Source organism: Macrosteles quadrilineatus, unplaced genomic scaffold, assembly GCF_028750875.1.
Source record: "Macrosteles quadrilineatus isolate MER2022 unplaced genomic scaffold, UCM_ALF_1.0 Scaffold_3__2_contigs__length_128488019, whole genome shotgun sequence".
Taxonomy (NCBI): domain Eukaryota; kingdom Metazoa; phylum Arthropoda; class Insecta; order Hemiptera; family Cicadellidae; genus Macrosteles; species Macrosteles quadrilineatus.
Window position 1 is genome coordinate 32,994,319 of NW_026542596.1, and position 26,740 is coordinate 33,021,058.

Genomic DNA, 26,740 nt, shown 5'->3' on the forward strand with positions numbered 1-26,740 from the left:
AAATTTTTTTTTTCAAAAGTAAAGATGGGGTTGTGACCATTATTTGGAACTATATTTTTACCCTGATTACAATGATTACAATCAGTTCCTATCAGTCAGTCGATGCGAGCGGACCTACTATCTGTGCTCCTATCTATAGCTCTGTAGTTTCCTGATTGCCGCCCGGCGTGCCGTATCCTGTGTAAAGTGGAGGTTCGTTGACTTTAAATCTTTAACTTATTTTTGTTGTCATCCATATTTTTTATTTTCATATATAAACCCGAGGTTATTATTTTTATTTATTATGGTGCTGTGCCGGAAGTGTGACTCTGATGTTCAACAAAAGGACGGGTACAAATGCACGGGGTGTCAAACGTTATACCACACTACGTGCGTCGGAGATCTCAAAACCCGTGGATCGCGTTCAAACTGGAAGTGTGAAGAGTGTGCTTTGACAGTTCATCTACGGCCAGCAAGTCCACTGCGAACCGTGACCAGGAACAGTCTGCAGTTCTTGATGCGATCGCCGCCCTTCGCACCGAAATCAACATTCGTTGGGACAAGAATGACGAGACGATGAACTTAATACGGGCTGAAGTAAGCAGTATGAGTGCAAGAGTAACTGTCGTTGAAGCGGACCTTGCCTCAGCACATACAAGTGTCAAGGAAGCTTGGCGTGAAGTGGAGAACTTGACCGTAGCGAACTCAAAGTTGCGCGACGACCTGACGGCGGCGAAAAGTGAAATCAGCGAGTTGCAACAACATTCTCGAAAGAATAATGTAATGATTTACGGAGTCCCAGTGCTACCAAACGGCGCCGACCCGATGCGGGTTATACAAAGTATCGCAGCCGTGTTGAACGTCCCCTTCTATCGTACGGACATCAATGCAGTGCACTGGCTCCCTCGTGGAGCTCGCAGTAGCAAAACCCAAGGGATTATTGTCTCGTTTGTGTCAAGACTCGTTAAGCAAGACTGGATTTCTGCCCGTGTAAGGAAGGGGAGCCTCAAAGCAAGCGAGATTAAACAAGGCTTCCCAGATCAACAAATCTTTATAAACAAACAACTAACTCCGGAAACACGCAAAGTTTTCAATGCTGCTCGAGACCTCAAGAAGGAGGGTAAACTTTCATCCGTGTGGACCAGCGACGGGAGGGTGCTAACGAAGAGATCTCAAACAGCTCGACCGTTTCGAGTGTCCAGCATCCAGGACCTGGACCAGGCTATCGCCGCCCCCGCCGCCACTCTAGCTCCCGAGGTCACTCCAGCTCCCGAGGTCACTCCAGCTCCCGAGGTCACACCCAACGAGACTGAGGTACCCCTCGAGGAAGGGCAAATTATATAATTTTGCTGAGCTAGAAACATTATTTTGTTACTCTCGTTTTTAGTATTTCAATAGTGTTAATTCATGGGTAAAATTTGATTTTTTTCCATCCAAGATGTTTTTTTATTTTTTATCATTGTTATTATTATTATCATTATTTAGGCCTATCATAATGTCTCGGAAATATTACTTTTCGCTTGCGAACAATAGTTTATATCAACCCATTGATGAAAATTTGATCTCTATAAATAGTACCTACGTTTAACTATGTAGGATTAATAGCCCAAATCCTATTATATTATTTTGCTACTATCACTTAAATTTCATTAGCGTCAAACACACAATATATATAAGCCCTAAGTTAATCCAATCAACCAGTTTTCTTTTTGTTGATCTATGGTTGACAACAATAGTAGGTAATTGTATATATTTAATAAGGATAATTAATTGATAATGATCCAGAATTTATAATCATGTAATAGGATGATAGTTCATATTAATGTGCAGCCATTTATTACTATAATTTTATGTTATTATTGCAACTTGTAAGCTAAAGGCTTCATTTCCAACTCAAATCAATGTAATGATATAATAATTTATGATTAAATTTACCTAATGTTACACTGCAGTTTCCATCGCAAGCAAATAATACAACTGATTATTTCAATTTCAACTGGTTCTCATTATCTCTTCTTACACCATACACATACTGCATTGAACAACCTCCGAACAACCTTTAAACATTAACAACTACATAACAACAATAATGTTCAGGTGTTCGGTATGCCGGTCGGCAATTTAAATTTAAATTTGTATTTGTATTTTCCTATCTCATATTTTTATCTTGTATTTGTATACAGACAGTTTGTAAAATGGTCGTTGATGACGAAATTATACCAGTAGTACATTGTACTGAAATTCCTAGCTCTGAACTTTTCAACTTTGATAATTTAAATGAAAACAGTTTAAATTCACTTTCTAGCTTTAAGATCCAACACCAAAATATTAGAAGTTACAAGAAAAACTTCGATGAATTGTTGGTAGTTTTACAAGGTATTAAGTGCAAATTCAATTGTATCGTGTTAACTGAGGCATGGCTGAATCATGACAGCGATCTTATGACCATAGACGGCTATAAGACTTTTAGAAGTTACAACAACCTAAATCAAAGCGACGGACTAGTTATCTACATTGATAATTCGTTATCAGTGTCTTGCAGCCAGCTATTGCTCGGTGGCGTGGCTACGACCCTGTCCTTGACCTTCAACTGGGCCGGTACAATGTGTAACCTGCTTTGTGTTTACCGTAGCCCCAATTCATCGTTACAAATATTTAATGACAATTTGAAAGAATATTTAGAAAATTACGGAAATAAATCAGACATCAGTATTTTAGTAGGCGATTTTAACTGTGATATCATTCAACCTATTCTTAATTCACAAGAAGAGCGATATCTAGATATATTATATGACTTAGGTTTTGTAGCTTGCATTGACAAAATAACACGTCCTGTTAGTCATACGTGTATTGATCATTTCTTCATACGGTTGCCGCCTTCCATCACGGCTAACTCCGCAGTTTTACAAACAGAAATTACAGATCATTTTAGCATCTCATTAGAAATATGTAAAAAAACGTCCTGTAAAATGTCCACTAAAAACCGTATATCGAAAATAGTTGAGTGGCATAGCATTAGCAACGATTTAATCTCTTGTAATTGGGACTCAATTTTGAAATCAGAAAGTGTTGACGACGCATCAGAAATGTTAAATAATAAACTTCAGTCAATCTTAAATTCAAATACAGTTATTGAAAACAAACCTGCTAAAGTTTCCAAAATAAAACCTTGGATAACAGTTGGACTCCTAAAATCAATACGCTTCCGAGATAAACTAAGCAAACAAGTTCAAAACCGTCCTTTCAACGTTCAGTTGCGTACGCGATTTTTAAGATATAGGAATATCCTCAAGTCATTAATTAAGCAAGCCAAATACAGTTTTTACAAAAATAAAATCGAAGATGCAGACGGAGACTCCAGAAAATTCTGGCACATCGTAAATGAGGTCGCAGGACGTCCAAGTAGGAAGGAAAAATTCCCAATAGAAGCATTCTTTGCGCACGATGGCACTGCCACCACTGACCAGATAAAAATTGTATGCAATGATTTAAATAATTATTTTGCCTCCGTGGGGTCACAATTAGCAAACGTGATAAAGTGCGATGGGCCCCCAGAAATCGACGATGCCGCACATGCCACGGACAAAGTATTTTCCCTGAGGCCGGTCACCCGGGCTGAACTTCTCGAAGTTGTGAAGACAATTAAAGGGAATTCGGCTCCTGGGTGGGATGGCATCCCAACAAAACTTGTAAAATCAAACATTGAAATATTAGTTCAGCCTATCTTGCACGTAATAAACTTAAGTATACTGTCCGGCAAATTTCCAAAATGTTTTAAAACTGCCAGTCACCCCAATTTACAAATCTGGCCAAAAAAACATTGCATCAAACTTCAGACCAATCTCGTTGCTTGGTGCAATTTCTAAAATTCTTGAAAAATGTGTTAAGAAACAATTAGCTTTTTACCTTGAAAACGAAAACATTATCAGTGATTCACAATTTGGTTTCAGAGCATGTAAGAGCACAAGTCATGCATTGTTCGACATTAATAAATGTATATCAAATAAATTAAATTCAAAACAACGTGTAATGGTGACCTTTTTAGATTTAGCAAAAGCCTTTGACTCTATTGACAGACATAAACTTATCAACAAATTGGAATTTTGTGGACTAGACAAGCTCTCCCTTGACTGGTTTAGAAGTTATTTAGAAGACCGAGTGCAAGTTGTTACAATCGATGGTGTCACAAGTAATAAAAGAAACATTGAATTCGGTGTGGTCCAGGGAAGCAATCTTGGGCCTTTGCTCTTCCTGGTTTATATAAATAATATATCAAAACTAGAAACAAGAAGCAAATTATTCTTGTTTGCAGATGATACGGCAATGGTGACTACAGGCTGCACGTGGGATGAGGTGTATGAGCGGGCATCGTCCGACTTACTTAAGTTGAAAAATTGGTTGGATCATAATTCTTTAACTTTAAACGTATTAAAAACTAAATGTCTTCCAATTTTTTTAAAGAAGGAAAGTGATCCGAGCCCGCGTCATTTACGTTTGCACTCCTGTGGTGATCCGTCGTCACGTGACTGTGATTGTAACGTCATCGAATGTGTGTCACAATACAAATATTTGGGCATAATTATGGACGAAAAATTAAGCTGGGTTCCTCACGTGTGGTATGTCAAGCAGAGGCTTAGAAAATTAGTATATGCATTCGATCAGCTGGGCCAGGTGCTGACGGTGGATCACTGCAGGATGGTGTATTACGCCTATGTGCAGTCGGTGTTACAATACGGTGTCCTGGCATGGGGTGGCGTCTCGTCAGCTGTGTTAGAGCCCTTATTCATCTCACAAAAATCATTGATTAAAAAAATTCTTAAAAAACCTTTCCGTTACTCAACAGACCAGCTTTTCCTTGACTTTCCAGTACTAAACGTCAGACAGCTTTTCATAAGAACATTATTATTATTCATTAAATCCAATAAAGAACAAATATTTTCTGAGATTCACCATAGGTACCATACAAGAAATCGTTTAAACTTTGGCTTCAGTTGCCCAAAATCTATTCTTACGACCACTAACAAAAATTCATTTTATATTGCTCACGTCCTGTACCGTAATCTTCCAACAAACATTATTGAGGCTGAGAGTTGCAGTGTTGCTGTTTATAAGCGGATGATCGGCGAGTGGCTCGCGCACATCGGGCGGGCTGCTGCAGAGGCTTTGATCCAGTCGGTCTATATTACAAACGTCTGATATTGTCATGATTCAGTCATCGATCACATTTTTTATATTTATATATATTTTTTTATATTTTACTTGTAAAACATTGTAATCCATATTGTTTCTGTATGGGATTCAGCCCATTGTGTTGGAATAAATACAATGGGCTGAATCTTGTACAGGGTAGTGGGACGTTGTGTTTAATGTTAAAAAGTAACTCACCTCATTTTAGAATTAAAATTTTGTTAGCATTTGAAATACAGTTATTTAGTTTAGAGCTTAGACTTATTTAGTTTATGTGTTTAAAATAAAAAAGTGCAGTGACTCGAACAATTTTACAATACCCATAGACTGATGATATTGTTAACTCTTCCCCCGATCACGGATCAATAGTCTATTCGGGGGAATAATTCCTTTTACTTACTACAATGTATTGTAATATTGTTTTTATTTTATGGAATAAATAATTTTGACTTTGACTTTGACTTTGAATGTCACAAACTGTTTTTAAAAATCTTGATCCATTCAAAGTTATGAGAGCTTTTTATAACTTGATTTTTAGCCCATTTTAACATTGTGCATTTACAAACTAAGACCATAATCTCAAAATAGTGCTAGATAAAGATAAGTATACACCACCAGTCATTGTCGACCTATTTTCACTTGGTTATGACGGATGAAATTTTTTCGGCCGCCATCTTGGATCCGCCATTTATAAATGAGATAAATATTTTAAATATGAAGGGGGTGTTGTGACTCATCATTTAAAATTACTTTTTAAAGCTACAGTCTAACCTTGATATAACGAACCTCGATATAACGAATTCCTTGATATAACGATTTTTTTTTAATCCCCTAGAACTCTCCATAAGACACAATGTATATTTTACCTCTACATAACGAACAAACCATAACAACGACCTTGATTTAACGAATTTTTCGTGATTTCGGCTAAAATAAGACACCTCAATATAACGAATTTATCATTGTCAGAACCTCTACATTGCGAATTTAACCTCTGCATAACGAATTGTCTACGTATTTCCCTCGATATAACAAATCCCCCACCCAATTATTGTTTTGGGAAAATCTGTTTCTTTATCAAATGAAATGGAAAGGTCACGTCATCGCTTGCGCTAACATTCGTCTGCTCCGTTTTACATCTTTGTCTGCTGTCACTGCGCGCGCTATGTTGCAATTAAGAACTGATTTCATTCACTGAGGACTGATGACGACGTAATGTTTAGTAAGCTATGATTGGGCGATATGGGATAAATATGGTGAATTGTACAATTTTTGGATAAAGAGACACCTAAGAAAGAATATAAAAACAAAACCAAAGAGTAAGAATAGCAACATCGTTATTTTAACATTCCTTTTACGAGTGTTTTTATTATCCTTAAGTTGGCTATGATTATACACTTTTATAATTACTTATCTAATAATTTATTGTTTTCAATTTCGATTTGTTTCAACTAGCAACACCAATGCTATAGTTAATGATTATTATTGACATTCCTCTGTTGTGATAAATCAGTACTGTACTGTAAGTAGCCTACCGGCCTATCAGGAGCAGTAGCTTACAAAACTTTCTACTGTTTTGTTTTGTTCTTTACATGGTTTATGACTACGCAATACAGTGTTTGGCTAGGTTTTAGGAGGGGTAGAACAAGCTGTGATTTTAAACTTACAGTTGTTAACCTGTACCAAGGTCAATACCATTTTCATGATTGCGAAATATTCAAGATCCCTCCCCTTTATTATGCCGGATAATTTAGGTTCTACTGTACAATGTTAACACTGTACTGTAAAGTATTGTAGCCTATGCTACTTTAATTGTACTGTATTTAATGAGGTCAAATCCCGACCTATATTGACCGACGCTGGTTCTGAACCTCGACTTAGCGAAATTTCTGCAAACCTAACCTCTATATAACGAACCTCGTTTTAACGAAATCCTTGATATAACGAATATTCAGTTCGGTCCCTTCAGATTCGTTATACTGAGGTTGGACTGTATTTGTTGTCTGTTGCAACAAGTGACGCGGTGTCAGTTTGCGTTGGTTTTCTCCGTGTGCGCCCTGTTGCGGAAGTCCTAAGCCGGGAGTTTATTTCCTTATGTGCTCTTCTGTGTTAGAGGTGACTGTTTTAGTTGTGTCTGTTAGTGAAGTGTGCTATATAACTATTTGGTGTTCCCGTTTTAGCGAATTTCCCTATAGGGAAGTAGCTATTACCGTAGGTGGCACAGTAAGACCTAGACCCGGGACCGATTTACTTTTTCATTTTGATGTCCCCAGAGACCAAAAACACCATTCGTTCAAATTTTTATATATGTATATACATATATATATATATATATATAGACTTTTATATATATCTATCTATACTATTATAAAAAAGAGGTGGTTGCTGTATGTGTGTATGTGTGTATGGGAAAAGTAAACTCGAAAAATACTGGTCGGATTGGGCTGAAATTTGGCATGATGATAGCTCACATTCCCGATTAACATATAGGCATATTCTTATTTCAAAAATCCTTTCGGGCTCCGCCCCAGTGGCTCTGGAGTTTCCCATGTTAACCTTATGAGAAATGGAATTATTGAATCTTAACAGCTGTTTCAATTAAACAAGTTGGTTCTGTTCTATGATGTTCAATAGCATTAAAGTTACAAGGATTACCAACAGGGTGCAGCACTATTATTTCTTTTACATTTATGACAACAGCTAATTTGCAACCAAAAGGTGAGTGAGCGTAGCGAACGAACTTCAACCTGGAGGCGAGTTAGCGTAGCGAACGAGCTAACCTGAAGGCAAGTGAGCGCAGCGAACGAGCTCCAACCTAAAGGTGAGTGAGCGTAGCGAACGAGCTCCAACCTAAAGGTGAGTGAGCGTAGCGAACGAGCTCCAACCTAATGGTGAGTGAGCGTAGCGAACAAACTTCAACCAGGACGTGATTGAGCCATGCGAACGAGATAATCTTGAAAATTAAGAAGTTAAACGGGGCAAAGCCCGCGGGTTACAGCTAGTATATATATATATATATATATACTAGCTGTAACCCGCGGGCTTTGCCCTAGGTTATATATATACGATATATATACGTCCGTGAACGCGATAACTTGAGTAATTTTTGTCCGATTTTGATGAAATTTGGTTTAAAGGTGTAAAGCGGGATAAACTTGAATGAGTTCGCGAACCAGCACGATCAGACCATGGGAACGGGGCTTTACGGGGGGTTTTATGGGGTAAAAATTGGTTTTTCTCACTTTTGACCCTCAAAACACAAAATTTCCCGATTTCTCTTTAGACCTTTTTAAAGAGCTTAAAAAAACAAATAATTTAGTATATAAAAGTATTTTTCTTCGATTATTAGTAACGGAGAAAATTAAAAAAATTGTAAATTTAAAATTCCCATGTTATTCTTATGGAGAATATTGTCAAATGTTGTAGTTTGCTTGTTTATGGATATATTTTGATCAAACTTGGCAAATTTATTTATTTTTTACTAAGCTATCAATATTTTACTCAAAAACACACTTTATTAGTTTCCTTGTAGCAGCAAACCTAGGTACTCGTTAAACCTAATGTTATTAAAATATATTTAACTGAAAATCAATTCAGACAAATGGAAATTCGCTTAGTCAGCAGGTTTGCTGCGGCGGGGGTATTTTATATTAGACTGATGCCACTATGGATTTTTTAGAAAAGGAGAAATTACGAGGATAGCTTGATAGTGTCGAACGGGAAGAAAGAATATAAGAAATACAACCAAAACAAGATTTTGATTACGGTATTACTCATTTAGTTGAGACTTCATTTATGTACTTTAATTTAAGTACTAGCTGTCAAATGTCCAAAAAAGATGTGAAGCCAGTTTAGAGTTTTCTTTTAACCTGTTCAGAAAGATGACTCTGCAATTGTAGGTAGCGTTTTTATGCATGACAGGCATTCCTACATCTACGATGATGTCTTTGCAGATCGGACTGATGACAAGTTCTAATAGTACTTCCCAGGAGTGGAGTAGAGTGTCTCCCTCTAGGAAGTGATCCTCACAGTGATATCCGCTGGAACATAAACAATATTTGTTGAATAGTGGGTTTTAATGCAGTTCAATTGTATTGAGGAGGGAATTTTAGAAAATTATAGAGTTTAGCTAGGTTAACGGATAAAATTAGTCCAGGGTCACTAAAGAGTGAATTATCCTGTTTAGACTTACAACTGTCTCTTTCATTTCTGGTGCTGATGTTCCTGGATTTGTCAGAGTTCCTTAAAAGTGACCATAACCGTTACATTGGAAACACGACCCTTGTTACCTTTGCTATCTTGCCTTTTCTTGTCTTCGGTGGGTGTCCTTTGGCTTGAAGTGTTGTGTCTGTAGCTGTTCTGAAAACTTGGCTTTGAATTTTCTCTTCGACCATAACCGTACATTGCAATGCATTTGGAAGATTCATTTTCCACGGATACATCTTGAAGTAGTTTAGTTTTGATTTAATCAGCTGTTATCCTTGACACCAGAACTTTCAATACCCATGATCATTGGTTGGAATTGATCCGGTAGTCCAGCAAGTAAAATTGTTCCTACCCACTCATCATCCACTTTCAGACCAATGTTGGTTAGCTTGTGGGCTGTTGATACGATTTGATTGACATAATCTTCTATGGACTTACAATTTTCTAGCCTTGTTGTTGTTAACAATCGCAGCAAACACTCTTCGGGTCAAACCCCTGTCAGAAAATGCCTTTTCTAAATTTTCCCAGGCTTCCTTGGCTGTTTCTGCTGATTGAACATGGACATAGTTGACTGAATCAATTAGCAAGATCATTTTGGATTTGCATTTTGTCACTTTCTTTCTATCTTCTTCCGTTTCCAAAATACAGTCCCAGAGCTCACAATCTTCCAAATATGCTTGAACGGCAACTTTCAACACATTACAACAGTAAATACCTAGGAGTAATTATATCTAACCAAAATACTGATGAACTAGAAATCCAAAGCCGAATAAATTCAGCAAATAAATGTTTTCATGCTTGCAATAAATTACTTTCATCCAAATCTTTGTCCCGCAAAACAAAAATCAGGCTGTACAAAACAATAATTTGCCCAGTTCTCCTATATGGATCAGAAACCTGGAAATTAAATAAAAAGGATTAAAAGAAACTAATAGTATTCGAAAATAAAATGTTAAGGAAGATTTTTGGACCAATATTTGAGCAAGGAGAATGGAGAATAAGACACAATAGGGAACTAAGGCAACTGTATTATGGCAAAGATGTAATTGGAGAAATCAAGTGCCGAAGAATCAGATGGGCTGGTCATATATTAAGAAGATTGTAGACTGGGAAGAGTTTTAAAGGGAAACACTACAGGAAGGCGACCCCGGGGAAGACCTAAGCAGAGGTGGTGGAAGCAAGTGCAAGAAGATTTGGAGAGAATTGGGGCAACGGAGGATGATGCAAAAGACCGGTCAACTTGGCGAAGATTTGTTGGTGCGGCCAAATATCACCTCCGATATAAATGGCCCTGGGAGTAAGAGTAAGTAAGTAATGGTATGGATAATAACACTGCCATGATAATAAACATAGAACAATTACGTCACTAGCTTACTACAGTAGACCCCCTCTTAACCGACCCTAATGGGACCGGACCTAAGTCGCATAACTCAAAAGGTCGGTTAAAATGGACAATCCCTAAAATCATAACATAATTAAGTGCTATTCATTTGGAATTATATAATCATTATTTTAAAGTCATACTTGCGTTATTTATAAAATCTCCTTTTATCTCCTTTTATCTCCTTTTTCGTATTGGTAAAAAAGTCACAAAGACAAAACACGGTTAAGTCAAATAGGCCTACTTTCAGAGGAATATACTACTAGGCAAGAGTCAATAAAAATTCCTATTTTAATAACTTTAGTACTGTCATGTCAATTGATGCTTTCCAAATCCATCGTACAGTACAGATCCTTTTGTCGAAATTAAAGATACAAGCAACCATTTTGTTGCAAGACAGGATGTTTATTTATAGCCTCTCACTGGAGGCTTGAGGCACAAAAACTATCTTGACCTTGGAGTTGTTAACCCCCCTTCGCCCCCTTCCCTGCCTTCCCTACAAGTTGCTTGTTTGTTTACTCCAGCGATAAGATAATCAGTTCTCAAAATCGTAACGCACTTTATGATGTTATAAATTTGCCGCACAGATAACAAATCAGATCAGATCAGAGATGCTCGCTACAAACATACAGATGACAAACTGACAATAGGCTATGCTATATTTTTTTGTAATCAATACAAAATAACTTATTCTTAGTCATATTCTGTGGAGGTAAGCGTATGGTTCAGTTCTCATCGCCCAGCGTGGAAGCGGAAATGCCGAGATTCCTAGAAAGCGGCAGTTAAACCGAACTGCTCTCAAAGCAAGGTATTATTAAAATTATATTACACTGTATTATTTTACGATTGAAGGCGGATAATCTGATTATCGGTTAATACGAGGTCGGTTAAGAGGGGGTCTACTGTAGCATGTTAACTTTTATTTATTCCTTTAACAGGTGACAAGTTCTTTTTTCAAATGAATTTTATTTTAATTAAACATCTGTTAAAAACAATATATCTGTTATTGTCTTTACTTTTCATTGTTTACTAATTTATTAAGCAATTAATGCAGTGAAATTGATACAAAGGATAGGCATGGACGATTTATTTAATAATATCAGGAATATTGTTCCAAAGTTTATTTTTGGATATTTTCTATCATGATGGTAAAAAACAATAGGCCTACACAACATTTCGGGATCTGGAATCTGATCCCGTCCTCAGGTGAAAAAAACTTCAATTCAATTCAATTCAAAACATCTTTATTCATTAGTATATATTGTATATACAAGAATGGTGTCAAATTCATCGTTACATAAAATATAAACACAAATAAAAGACAAATACAATACACAAGAACAAAACAACAAAACAATGCAGTCATCTCTCAAGTAGGTATAAAACAAAAGTATACTTCAGTGAAAACAAAAAACAAAAATATAGTTCAGTGAAACAGCAATAGGCCTAAAACATTTTAAGTCAATGCTGTTATTCCTTAGCCCAGAAATCTTTGAATTTATAGAGAGCATCTTGTGTCAAATGTAATTTTAGAGCGTTTTAAAATCTGTTGTCATCTGTTTCATTTTTTATTTTTATTGGTAATTGATTAAAAAATTGTATTCATGATGGTTTTTGTTTAAATATTTCTTTTTTATGCTTATTAATTTGGAAATTATATCGGTTTCTTGTGTTGTAATTATGATTATCGACGTTTCTAGTAAATGTTGAAATATTACGTTTAACATAAAGAACAGTTTTGTAAATATAAAGGCTATAAACTGTCATGATACCCAATCCAATAAAATGTTTTTTACAGTGTGCATCAAAATCCAATTTAAGCATTGATCTTATTGCATCTTTTTGAAGATGTAAAATTTTTTTGAGGTTAAAATTTGATGTTGCTCCATATACTTCAAGACCATACCCAATATGGGTATGGACCATTGAAAAATACAATGATTGCAATGTTTTGATGCCACAAAAAGAGGACAATCTCTTCAGAGCAAAGACTCCTGAGCTAACTTTTGAACAGACCTCATTTACATGATCTGACCAAGACAGTTTTCTATCCGGTAAAATACCAAGGAACTTTGACTTTTCAGCAAGGTCAACAGTATTAAGGCAGTCTGTTGGTTCTGTATCATTCCTTGAATTACCATTTTTACAAGAGAATTTAATTATTGTTGTTTTATTTTTATTAGTTAAAAGGTTCAAGTTACTTAGTCTTTCGTTAACTTTGTTTGTTGCTAGGGATAATTGATCAAAAACATTATACTTCTATTGCTACTAGCTATCGTTAGATTAATATCATCTGAAAAAATACAAAATTTATTATTTAATGTTAGATTTGAAAGACATTCTGGTAACTTTCCTAAATACACAAGGAATAGGAATGGTCCCAGGACTGATCCCTGGGGAACGGAATATTTAATTAATCTAGTTTTTTACTTTATTTTAAATAATTTATTGCCATTGAGGTGTTTAGTTTCCACATATTGCCTTCGAAATATTAGGTATATGATTTTAATAAAGCTAAATCTTTGCCAATTATTCCATTAGAAGTTAGTTTTTCTAGTAAAATAGAATGGGATACACTGTCAAACGCTTTAGTCAGATCTAGAAATGCAGAAACAGTATGGTCACCTTTGTCTAATTTATCCACAATATGTTCAACAAAAGCTATGACTGCAGTGATAGTTGATTTATTTTGTCTAAAACCATGCTGTTCCGAATCTAATAAGCTATTTTTTTCAAAATAATCAGTTAGTTGCATCAACATACACTTTTCAAAAAACTTTGATAATGATGGTAGGATTGAAATAAGTCTGTAGTTGGCAGGATCCTTCTTTTCACCCTTTTTAAATATTGGAATAATTTTTGATACTTTTAATTCTGTGGGAAATACTCCAGATATCAAAGAAGCATTTATAACATGCAGTAGAGGCTTAAGAATTGCTCTTTTTGAAGCCTTGATGACTTTTGTTGGGATGTCATCATATCCAGATGACCACTTGTTCTTTACTGAATTAATTATTTTATCTAACTGTTCCTCAGATATAGTGTGAAACTTAAATCTAGACTTATCAGCAATAACAGCATTGGACTGCTTGGGGCTATCCCCAAAGGAATCTTTATTAGTCAAATTTGGAATTATTGTGCTGTCAACTAAGTCAGCATAGTAATCATTCATTATGTTGACAACTTCCACAGGGTCAGTAACAGAATTTCCATTATATTTTAAAATAATCTGGGATGGTAAATTAGCAGAATTTCTTCCAAGTTCAGTATTGATTAAATTCCAAGTAGTTTTTGCTACATTTTCAGATAAAGTGATTTTATTGTGAAAGTATTGTTTTTTCTTTTCAATTATGAGTTTTTTTAACCTTCTTTTTTGCTGCTTTATGTTCAATTTAACTGTCACATTTTTATTATTCCTTTTGTTTTTACAAGCGTTTAATAAGTTTTGCCTTTCTTCTTTGATCTCTCTATCTATCCAATTCTTAAATCCGTGTTTTGTACGAACATTAGTCACAGGAAAATTCTTATCAAAGTAAAACCTTAGAATATTGTAAAAAATGTATTTTTTTTATCAATAGGGGTTTGGTAAAGCTGTGTCCAGTTCTCAAATTCTAAATCTTTTATAAAACCATTAATGTTATTTTTGCTAAAAATCCTTTTTGATTCCAATAATATTTTAGGGTTATTGGATTTTTCTTTACTCATAGTATTTATTGTGAGCAATTGCCCATCATAATCTGAGAGTGCAGTTACTAAACACAGCACTTTAATATAGGCTTTGTCAATGTTAGTAATAAAGTTATCTATTGCTGTTTCACTTGTATCTGTAACTCTAGTTGGTATGTTTACTGTATAGTACATGTGTGCAACTTTAAAAAATTAACAAAATCTATTTTTCTGTTATCTTCAGACAAAATATCTATATTAAAATTACCACCAACGCAAATATTATTATTAATATCTCATAAGCAATGTAAAAGTTTGTTCACTTAACTAACAGTTACTTAACTAACACATTACAACTAACAATACACAAACGCCCAACCTAAGTTGGAATGTGGTATACTACAAAGGGTAGCAGTCAACAAATATGCACTGTATAGCACCATTGACATAGCAGTCAAGTCATGATAGGCCTACAACATGAAAATAAATATAACCAATGACAAAACACTATAATCTAGCCTCTATAAAAGGTGCAGTTTGGACAGCTCACACAATGGAATACTAAACACACAGTTCGCACTGTCTTCCCCTACACCTCATTAGTCTTCACCTCATTGGTGAAAACAGTGCGAACTGTGCGTTCATTCCTGCGGGCGTTTAGACATCATCGTCGTTTCCCACGGTCACGGAAACGTCATCGTCGTCTCTTGCGGTCACGGAAACGTCATTGTCGTCTCTGGCGGTCACGGAATCGTCAGTGTCGCCATCCGCGATCGCGGCAAATCATGAACATTTCCCGCGGCCGTTTAGACATCATCGTCATTTCCCACGGTCACAAAACGTAATCGTTGTTGTCCACGATCGCGCGGCAAAATTATGATTATTTCCCGTGGCCGTGTAGACATCACCATCGTCTCCCGCGTTACGGAAACGTCATCATCGTCTCTCGTGGTCACGGAAAAGTTATCGTCGTCTCCCGCGATTCCGGAAATGTCATCGTTATCGTCCGCGAATGCGGCAAAATCGTGAGCATCTCCCACGGCCGTGTAGACATCATCATCATCACTGTCTTTCGCGGTCACGTAAACGTGGTCGTCGTCTTGCGCGATCACTGCAAAATCATTAAAAATTCCCGACTTTGATATCAAAATAAAGACTAAATCCCGACTTTTCAAGACCATTTTGAAATTCAATACCTACTAATTCCCGACTTACTAGACACCCAGTCCTCCACAAATAACTTAACTTCAATCTTTAAAATAAGTTAAACAAAACGTTCACACAATAACTTACCCTACAATCGAAACGGTACAAACAACGCCACAACGTAATCTCCACCGCACGTAGCTCCTAGCTGTACTGACTGACGAGTGGTAAGTTTCTTTATAGGAGTGCGAGATAGAAGGCTTTTGTCGAGGACAAAAGTCACCGCGGCGTTTATATAACTAACTATAACAGCTTTAGGTCAACAACAAGTTAAGACAAAAACTTTAAGTCTGTGACATTTTGTCAGTGACAGTCCAACTTGATGGAAAACCTAAAATCGTGTCTTTGACAAAGTATTTCAGTAGCTGACAAGTGTCACTGAAACAATTGCGCAAGAAATTTTTGAAGTTGCTGACTTTTTGTCACTGACTCCAGTGTAAACTTACAACTCCAGTGTGGCTTTAGCAACTTGGAAGTTAATATTACTATAAACTTACTCACCATATCTCAAGTTCAGGCCCACTTCTATAAGTTGCTCCTGCCTCTTTGGCAGTCTGGATGCTCTGAAGAATGCGACTCAAATTTCCCTCAAAGTCCAGAGACCACTGGTTAAGTGTACAGGCCGCTAACGTTGCTTTACGCCCCATAATTATAGGCTACACAACAATCAGTGTCAGCTAACTGCAAGGTAAATTTTAAACACTATTTTAAAACAAGGATAGTTGCCTATAGGATAGAAGTTGCCTACATACAGACAGGGCTAAGTTACATAAGGTGCAGCTTAATTAGGCCATAACCTAAGCTAGACTATGAGGCATCTAAGTAAGTAGGCCTACATAATGTATGTAAGGCTAGGTTTTAATTGGTTGTTTTTATTTAATACCCAAATCAAATCAACATAGGCCATTAATTTATTGAATCAATTCATGCGATAAGACAATAGACAATAGACAAAGCTTTATTGTACATAACGCCTGATACAATAATTACAAATTAGTAATTCCCAAGCTGGTACATGGTCAATTTATATCTAGGTTCCTTAATCTACCCTGACAAGAGTAAAAACTATTACAATTTATCTTTAAAAACGTCTGAATTTTGTAATACGCTTTTTGGCTCAAAGTCTCTTTCAGTTTATATGTAAAATTTGATTTTGATTAAGTTCTGTATGAATTAGGTAAATGATTGTAGATTTTTAATCCCATGTAAAGAGGCCAAGTTTCAAATTTTGTGTGCGAATGTTTGGGATATTGAAAAGTTTTGTTATTATTTCTCGTTTGATAGTTATGATTTATTTTATATTTTTCAAAAAAGAAAGGATTTGCATGAACATACTTTGCTATTTCAAATAGGCCTATATAAAGAGAAGGTAATGTTAAAATGGAATGTTTTTTGAAAAAAGGTTTACAGCTTGTTTTAGACTTCTGGTGAAAAATAGTTCTGAGAATTGACTTTTGGCAAGTGAACACTTTCTTGGCCTCTGCAGAGTTACCCCACAGAGTGACGCCATAAGCCAGCAAAGAATGAACATATGCATTATATACTGTCAAGCAGACTTCTAGCGGCGTGACCTTGGATAGTACACTTAGTGAATACCTTGTTGACCTTAATTTTTTATTTAGATGATGAATGTGATCAGACCAAATTAATTTTGAGTCTAAATTTAGACCTAAAAACTTAACAATTTTTGTATTACTGATTGTGGTGTCTGTAACTCTGTTTCTGAGTTTAAATTGAAGAATGTTAGTACACATTTCATTCATTTAATTCATTTAATTTCAGGCCATGGCTCTCAAACCATTCATTGATTTCTTTAATTGTGCTGTCAAAAGTTAATTTAAGTTCACTTAGTGTTTTTCTTTTTAAAAGAGCAGTTGTGTCATCGGCATACAAAGTGAAAGCACAGGAATTTGTGGAAAGGCAATTAGGCAAGTCATTGATAAATAATAAAGGCCCAAGTATGGAACCTTGGGGAACACCATATGTAACGCTGGCCCAGTTAGAATAATATTTTATTGATTTTTTTATTACTATTGTGCGCTGCTTTTGATTGAATAGGTATGATCGTAATAATTCTAGTGCCATTCCCTCCAAGCCAATATTCTTCAATTTGATCAGCAGCAGCAACCTGTGGTCCACACAGTCAAAAGCCTTGGATAAGTCACAGAAAATTCCTGCAGTCAACTGTGACTGATCCAGAGCTTCAAGGACACTACTAATATAGTAAAAAGAGCATTATGTGTGCTTAGATTTCTTCTAAAACCAAACTGCTCTTGACACAGTTTTGAGTTACATTCCAGGTAATTTGCAATTCTAAGATGAATAATTTTTTTCAAAAATTGTAGATACATTACTGAGTAAAGAAATTGGTCTGTAATTTTGACTATTTTTATGTGTGCCTTTTTTTAAAATTGGTCTGATTTCAGACAATTTTAGCAAGTCTGGAAATTCACCCTCACTAAATGATTGATTGATGAGTCTAGCTATAATATCAGAAATAATGTCAGCAGTCCATTTCAATAATTTAGTGGGAATCTCATCCCAACCACAAGAATTACTATTACTTAAACTTAAGATAGCATTTTTAACTTCAAATTTGTTGGTAAAAGCCAAAAACTGTAATTTATCTGTATTGTCTGATTCTAAAGAGTTTTGACTGATGTACTTGTTATTGATGAAAGAGACATTTGGCACATTTGTCATTAAGAGTATTAGAGTATAAATCTTAATGATTTTAAAACTGCAATGATAGTAGCCTATTTAATTTTTTCATATAGCTTACACCAAAGGTAAAGGTAATATCGTAACCCTAGCCTCTGCAAGATCGCATAGCCATAAGTTAGATAAGTACCGGTACCTAACTTATAAAATATACACAGAGGATACGCATCCGGCAGTGACGTCACCGTGTTGTGGTGCCCGGAACACCATTACCACAACGATACGATGTTCAGCCGTCAGTGTTCGTGGTGTAGTAGATAGAGTGCTCGGCTGATATGTAAGTGGTCCCTGGTTCGAATCCCATCGGTAACCTTAACTTTTTGACTAAGATTTTGCTTTGAATGTCATTTCTTCTTAACTATACGAGGTGTGGCTAGAAAAAAACCGGACTAGTCCCGGTGAAACAATAAAACGAATGCAATAAGGCTGAAAGTCGCATGGCCTGTCACGTGACTCTTGCCCCGCCTACTGCTCGAGTTTCATCTGCCTTTTTTACTCAGTCTGCCCGTGGCGTCTGTTCTAAGAAGTTGTCGTTTTGTCTATGGGTCAGACCATTGTCAGCAAAAACTAATGCAAACATTGAAAAAATCGGTAAACTTGTTTGACAAGATCGCCGTTTAACACAATGTCTGAGTTGACAGGAACTGACAAGGAAAGTGTTAGGCAGATTCTTCATGAAAGTTTCAACATGAACAAAGTGTGTTCAAAAATGGTTCCAAAGTGTCTCACAATTGAACAGAAGGAACGCCAAAGAATGATTTGTTCTGACATCCTAGAAAACATTGAAAGTGATCCCACCTCCTTACAAAATGTTATTACTTGTGATGAATCGTGGTTTTTTACTTACGACCCCGAAACCAAACGCCAATCGATGCATTGGAAATCTCCTGCTTCTACACGACAAAAAAAGCACGAATGTCAAAATCGAAATTCAAGGCAATGATGATTGTTTTTTTTTATATCAAAGGGATTGTGCACATTGATTTGGTACCAGAGGGACAAACAGTGAATCAGCATTACTACATTAGCGTCCTGACTACCCTACGTGAGCGAGTACCGGTACGGAGAAAACGGAATGATTTGTGGAAAACAAAGTCATGGATCCTGCACCAAGACAATGCCCCAGCTCACAATGCGTTGTCAGTGAAGACGTTTTTAGCCAATAACAACATTCCCATCTTAGACCATCCACCCTACTCACCTGATTTGGCCCTCTGTGACTTCTTTCTTTTCCCCAAAGTCAGTCAGCATTGAAAGGAACTAGATTTGAGAGTGTTGAAGCAGTAAAAGAAAAAGCGACGGAAGTAATGTATGGACTTACCGAAAATGATCTGCAGCATTGCTATGAACAGTGGAAAATTCATATGGAGCGGTGTAGAGACCAAGGAGGAGAGTACATTGAAGGAGATAACATCAAATTGTAAATACATTTTTTTCAGAATCAGTCCGGTTTTTTTCTAGCCACTTACCTTGTACATCTTTTGTTAGATTTTTTGTATTTAATTTTATTTTATGAACAGAATTTAAGCTTAACTCGATTTGTCGTAAAGGCCACAAAACTATGGGTCTCCTTTGCAGAATATCTAGAGATCCCTTTCGTACAAAAACCTTGCTCAGCTTCTATTGTTCCTATGTACGCCAGCAATTGGAATATTGTTCCGTTATCTGGTCACCTTACCTCCTGGGCCAATGCGATAGGCGTGAATCCACCCAGAGAAGATTTGCTCAGTTGGTGGGAACAAAGCTCGGATTCGGATACTTGGAGTCTCCTGTTCCTGACATCCTAACTGATCTAGGCCTCACTCCACTTAAGTTTCGACGGAAAGTGGCGGATATCAGTTTTTTCCACAATTTATTAACGGGTGCTATCATTTGTGAAGAGCTCCTAGAACAAATTGAATTCCGCGTTCCCAATCGAACCAGATCACGTGAATTATTCTACAAGAGATCTTATCCACAACTATCTACAACACTCTCCTCTTCCCAGATTGATGCGTCTTGGCAACACGGTAGCTTCTCATCTAGATTTCTTCGATGGCCTGAGCCCAGCTACCTTCAAACGGAGAGCGACTTCCATTCTTCAATACAACTAGCTTCAACGCAAACTAGAAATCATCCGTGGGGAAGTGTTCACGGTGGTTTAGTGAGTCTGTCAATAGTGTGGGGTCAAAGGGGGATCCGGGGGTTGTGCGTGTGTTGGCATCGGTTTGCTGAGGGAAATGCTTGGGCCTACCTCCGTCCTACTCAATCCTGAACTCGTACTCTATCCTGAACTCCTGCATCAATCTTTGCATGTTTCCAGCAAACTTTCTATTTATTGCATTGTTATTTATTTTTGTTAATATAGTCTATCCTGTTGTAACTGTTGTTATCTTGTTCTTGTACAGAGTATATCATATTGTTATTTTTCTGCAAGTTTTATCTGTTTTTCATCAAGATTGTTCTGCCTCTTTACCAAAGTTTTACTCGGTTTTTTTGCACTGCTATCATTTGTTTGATGTTGTTGTTGTTATACTGGTTTTGTTTTTCGAATCCCTTGTTTTGTTAACTTGTTCAGATAGTTTGTTATTTATAGTTTGTTACTTATAGTTTGTTACTTAGGCTATTTATAGTTTGTTATTTAGCCTATAGGCCTAGTTGTTGTTGTTATTTATCTTTTAAGTTATGTCTTGTTATTGAAGTCTTGTTTTCCAGTTTTTTCACTACTTTTGTACTGGCCTGTGATAATCGCAAAGACACTAGTCTATGTTTTTCCTCTGCTTCTTTTTTCTGTAAGACCATTGAATTTTTCTTGTAAAAAATAGTGCAACCGTTTAACTTATAAAAAAATAAATTAATTCCATTTGTTCATTAACTTATCAGCAAGTTTGGTTGGTTAGGTTAGGTCATCTCCATTCATTGGCTTAAAATACCTAAATACTTTGTTTATTCACCAAAAAGTATAAAAGTAAAAATATAAGGCCTAAAAGTATTAAAGTATAACAGTATTTGCCGGACGCCTAATCCACGTCCGGTTACCGGTTGCACACGAATACTAGAAAAATACCGGTAGGCCTATGGATCATAAACATAAACAAATGATGTTTTTTGCCCGAAAATAAACATTATTTAACATTGCTTAAATGGAACTGCCAAATCATTATGTTCAATGCTATTATAGTATAGGATTCGGGCCAACGTCATTTGTGTATGTTTGATCCATACCGGTATTTTTCTAAAAGGCTATTCGTGCGGACGCGTATCCTCTGCGTAAAAAATAAGTTACACACAAGTTACCCCGTTACCGTTAGGCCTAGTGTATGGCATAGCCTACGAAATAAGAACAAACAATAAGTTTATGTGAAATAAACTTTATGCTCACCTGTCACTCATAAACTTTTGGCCGAATACGATAAGTTATTTTCTAAAATGTCAGTATTTTTATGTAAGATATCAGAGCACTAGAGTAATAAGGCCTAAGTAGACTAAGTTACCGGCTTCATCAAAGTGGTAACAACTAGTTTTATTTGTAGGTAGATGGTAGATAAAAATGTATGTATTGGTATAGGTTTGGTTTGAAAGAAAAGACAACAGACGACGAATAAAACCAAGAACTGAAACAGAAACGAGAAACATTCACCTTGACAACGCAATAACATCCCAAAACAAAACCGAAACGAAACGAAACTTTTTTGAGCTTCGCTTCAGCTTGAGTTGAGCTTATCCACTCCTGGGGCCCTATTTTTGAAATGGTTGACAGTTGAGTCAATCGTCAGCACTCAACTCAACCAACAACATGATTTGGTATTTTTGAAACCCAACAGTTGGGAAGCGAGTTGGGAATCACTAGTTGAGAGACTCGTGGTGGAAATGTAGAGCATACGACCGTCAAAAATTCAGATGACGTCATTTTGAACCAATCACAATGCAGAGTTCTTGCGGACTTCGATTTAACCTCTTCTTACTCTAAAATCTGGCAGCTAATCTCAATCTGCCATATTTCGAGACACTGAGGTAAACAACTGTCAACTCCGTCCGTTCTTGAGAGATTGAGGTTATGTCTTGCTTAATCTTAGTGATTGCAAAGTACCTTAACTTAAGTAATTAACTAAAGTAAACTAAATAAAGTAATAAACTTAAGTATAAAAAATAAAATTTACTATGGATGTTTGTTTTAGGGTGTAGCTAATTATAAGTTTAGGCATAGGCTGCACTTTACTAAATACTCATCCTAAATACATTATTATTTGCTTTCTTCGTCTCTATTTCGGAACACATCACCTTATTTTAGTTTCCTTCATCGGTTTGTTTTATGTTATTTTTAATTGTTTTTTATTTAGGTTAAAGCGGCTATTTGCCATTGCACTGAAAGCATATCGTAACTTAAATTAGTTTGATCCCTTTATTAGGTGAATGGTATTGAAACAAACTATGATATTGTTTCTCTCTACCACAATCTTTAATACCTTAAATCATAGGTCTAATAACAATAATTATCTTATAATAAGTTCAATTAGTATGCCTAGTCTATTTCAAACATTCCAACAAGAATAAAACCCTTGATTAAATAGTCTAGTATTGACACAGTAAATAAAATTAAAATGCGATTATTCTACAGAAAACAATCGCATAATTGGGTGCTAATACATTGACAACAAATACATAACCTCTAAATCGCAATTAGTAAATTAAAGCAATAACAAAACAATATGGCGTCGTCTCAAAAAGAGTAATTTTTTGCCGAAAGAGAGGAAGAAGAAAGTGCAGTCAACCTCCACTCAACAGCTCGATAGGTGTTGAGTAGTTTTGGTTGTATAAGTCCACCGTCAACCGTTTCAAAAATACGAAACGATTGGAAATAGAATGACTCGACACTCAACTCAACAGTCAACCATTTCAAAAATAGGGCCCCAGAACCACACCACACTGAAGCCTGGTTTACACGGGTCGAGTACGGCGGGCGAGTCAGTGTGCGAGTTGCCACTCGCTCTTTAGCTCGCTTGGTGTAGACATGCAGGCGAGTCGAGCAACGGGCGAGTTGATAAAAAGAGGTCAGTTGAGAGCGAGTCGAGTGATTTAGTTGAAAACCGAGTTGCTCGGCCCAGTAGCTACCCCCACCACCACAATTTGCCCGCAAAACATCTGTTTACTGCTCTCAAGTGAGTCCAGCGACCACAGAATATTTTTTTTTTTTAATTTGTGGTCGCTGACAATGTTTTCTAAAAATGTTTTCTATCAGAAATACATTGAAAACGGTGTTTTCACATTTTTTTTATTTGGAGGCAACTTTTGGTTGCCTATATATTTTATTTAAAAAAAATGCAGTACCGGTATAGTAATTTGTAACAAATCTTATTCTTTTAGAATATCACCTTCCACTTTGGTCCATCGTATTTGCAAAAAAAAAAAAAATTTAAGCAACCCCTGAATTTAATGGATCATTCAGTTTTAATTCTAATAATCTAATTCAGTGATTTAATCAATTTATAAATTCAGCATTGAACTCTTGAAGTCCCATTTTAAACTCAAACAACATTTTTAACACGAAAGCTACGGTATACGGAATACCCTACACCACAGAACACAAACAAATTATAAAAATTTCTTCTCTGTGCCTACACTGTCGCTGTTCGAAATAGGAATGCGTGGGGTCTGACTTAGGGGAGGTACGAATGAGGCATTTAGTTCAAAATTCCTCCGCGAACAGCGCTGTAGTAGAGAGCACTTTGTCAATGAAGGTTTACTATTCGCAAAAATAGTTCTGTTCATAAAATAAAATTATAAATGCCTCAAATTCAATTTTATAATTTTTTAATTATAAAATTAAACTACCATAACCTAACCGAACTAACCAAACTTGCTGATAATTAAATAATATAAAAATGATTAGAATAGAAAAAATAATTATGTTTATTAAATAAAACTAGAAATTGCTCAATTAAAATTTTATAATGACTTAATAATAAAATTAAACTGTCATAACCGAACCAAACTTGCTGATAATGATAAAATCTGAGACAAAAAGTTACTGCAACCAGCGAGATTCGAACCCGGGACCTTTAGCACGCCAGCCCGGCACGCTAACCACTAGACCACCGAAGCCGTTGTCCACAACTCGTATTGTAACGGTAATAGCGTTCCCTCAGCTAATAAGAAGCCCACAGCTGTCATCGTAGCCTCTTCCGTACCTCCCCTGAGTAAATACCGGAATGCGTGTAGACAGTCTAGTCAAGTACCGGGCGAGTTGAACAAATCAACAACTGGGCCTAGTAACTGGGCCGAATAACTCGTCTGAAATACTCGACCCGTGTAAACCAGGCTTATGGGTCTGACTTAGGGGAGGTAGGGTCTGACTTAGGGGAGGTACGAATGAGGCATTTAGTTCAAAATTCCTCCGTGAACAGCGCTGTAGTAGAGAGCACTTTGGCAATGAAGGTTTACTAATCGCAAAAATAGTTCTATTCATAAAATAAAATTATAAATGTCTCAAATTCAATTTTATTATTTTTTAATTATAAAACTAAACTATCATAACCTAACCGAACTAACCAAACTTGCTGATAAAGAAATAATATAACAAAAGTTTTGTAATTGGAAAAATAATTCTGTTTATTAAATAAAACTAGAATTGTCTCAATTAAAATTTTGTAATGACTTAATAATAAAATTAAACGGTAATAACCGAACCAAACCAACCAAACTTGCTGATAAATAAATCTTGGACAAAAAGTTAATGCTACCAGCAGGATTCGAACCCGGGACCTACGGCATATCAGCCCGGTACGCTAACCATTAGACCACCGAGGCCGATGGCTACCGATCGTTTTGTTACGGTAATGGCGTTCCCTCAGCTAATAAGAAGCCCACAGCTGTCATCGTGGCCTCTTCTATACCTCCCCTGAGTAAAAACCGGGGAGGGTCGATTGAGGCATTAGTTCAAAATTCCTCCGTGAACAGCGCTGTATTAGAGAGCACTTTGGCAATGAAGGTTTACTAATCGCAAAAATAGTTCTGTTCATAAAATAAAATTGTAAATGCCTCAAATTCAATTTTATTATTTTTTAATTATAAAAAAACTATCATAACCTAACCGAACTAACCAAACTTGCTGATAATGAAATAATATAACAAAAGTTTAGTAATAGAAAAAATAATTCTGTTTATAAAACTAGAAATTGCTCAATTAAAATTGTATAATGACTTAATAATAAAATTAAACTGTCATAACCGAACCAAACCAACCAAACTTGCTGATAATGAAAAAATCTTGGACAAAAAGTTAGTGCTACCAGCGGGATTCGAACCCGGAACCTTCAGCATATCAACCCGGCACGCTAACCACTAGACCACCGAGGCCGATGGCGACATATCGTTTAGTTACGGTATTGGCGTTCCCTCTGCTAATGAGAAGCCCACAGCTGTCATCGTAGCCTCTTCTATACCTGCCCTGAGTAAATACCCCACAGTATGCTGTGGACTTTCTGTATTCTCGGTGGAATCCACAGTTCCACCGAGAATACAGAAAGCATTAAATGAATTAACTAGCTATAGAATTAATTTGTGTACTGTATTTTACTACAGTAGGGTCACGGCCGTCGGCCACCTTTAACTACAGGCCGCGGCCTGGTAGAATTGGTAACGTCGCAAGTAGTGTTGTTTAGTGACAGACGTCTCATAAGATAACATGGTAGACAGGTGACATCATCAGCTCATTAATTCGCAGTTTATTAAATTAATTTAATTAATTTAATTTAAATTAATGAATATAAATTTATTAAAATATTGAAAATAAAACATACAGAATTGAAAACAGAAACAAAATAAATTTAAAAACTCTATCTGTACATTTTTAAGCGGATTCAATAATTATTGTCATGGTTCAGTAACCAATCTTTCGTAAATACACAAATAATACCATTAGCTGCTTCCAAACAAAACAGCTGTTGCAACACCACTTGCGACGTTGTCACTTCGAAGGCCTCGGCCTGTAGGTGCGGTGGTAGGGTACGGTACTAGAGTGGAGTGTGGGCTGACCATGACTGACCAAAACTGACCTGACCTGGCGGTCGTTGTCGACTCAACGTCCCCAGCGACGGACTGGAACCACGGCCATCTTTAACTACAGGCACGGCCACCTTTAACTCCAGGCCGCGGCCTTCGAAGTGGCAACGTCGCAAGTGGTGTTGTAACAGCTGTTTTGTTTGGAAGCAGCTAATGGTATTTACGCCACACTACACTATTTTGACGAACTTCCCACGCAAGGATTTAGTACAGAAAACAGCTGTTTGCCGCCAGCAAATGGGGTTTCATTGCGTACTACTGTACTAATGAGTTTTGCCGGACACCAATCAGCCGATTATACTGTATTAGGGTGACAATGAGTTGTTATAAACAAAAACACTCAGGACTAGTAAC

At 36.4% G+C, this 26,740-nt stretch overlaps 1 protein-coding gene across 2 annotated transcripts in view; it reads right to left on the bottom strand.

Moving 5' to 3' along the window:
- Positions 1–21,946, bottom strand: part of LOC128988814 (glutamine-dependent NAD(+) synthetase) — a 108,315-nt gene extending 86,369 nt beyond the window's left edge. Inside the window, exons 1-3 of one of the 2 annotated variants that reach the window (XM_054410477.1) lie at positions 21,708–21,946; positions 16,127–16,281; positions 9,036–9,206 (exon numbers count right to left, since the gene is read on the bottom strand). In XM_054410477.1, coding sequence (XP_054266452.1) covers positions 9,036–9,206; positions 16,127–16,272 — 317 coding nt within the window. In that variant the 5' untranslated portion in view covers positions 16,273–16,281; positions 21,708–21,946. The remainder of the gene's footprint in view (positions 1–9,035; positions 9,207–16,126; positions 16,282–21,707) is intronic. The other variant, XM_054410478.1, reaches the window with a different exon arrangement.
- Positions 21,947–26,740: the final 4,794 nt, after the last annotated feature.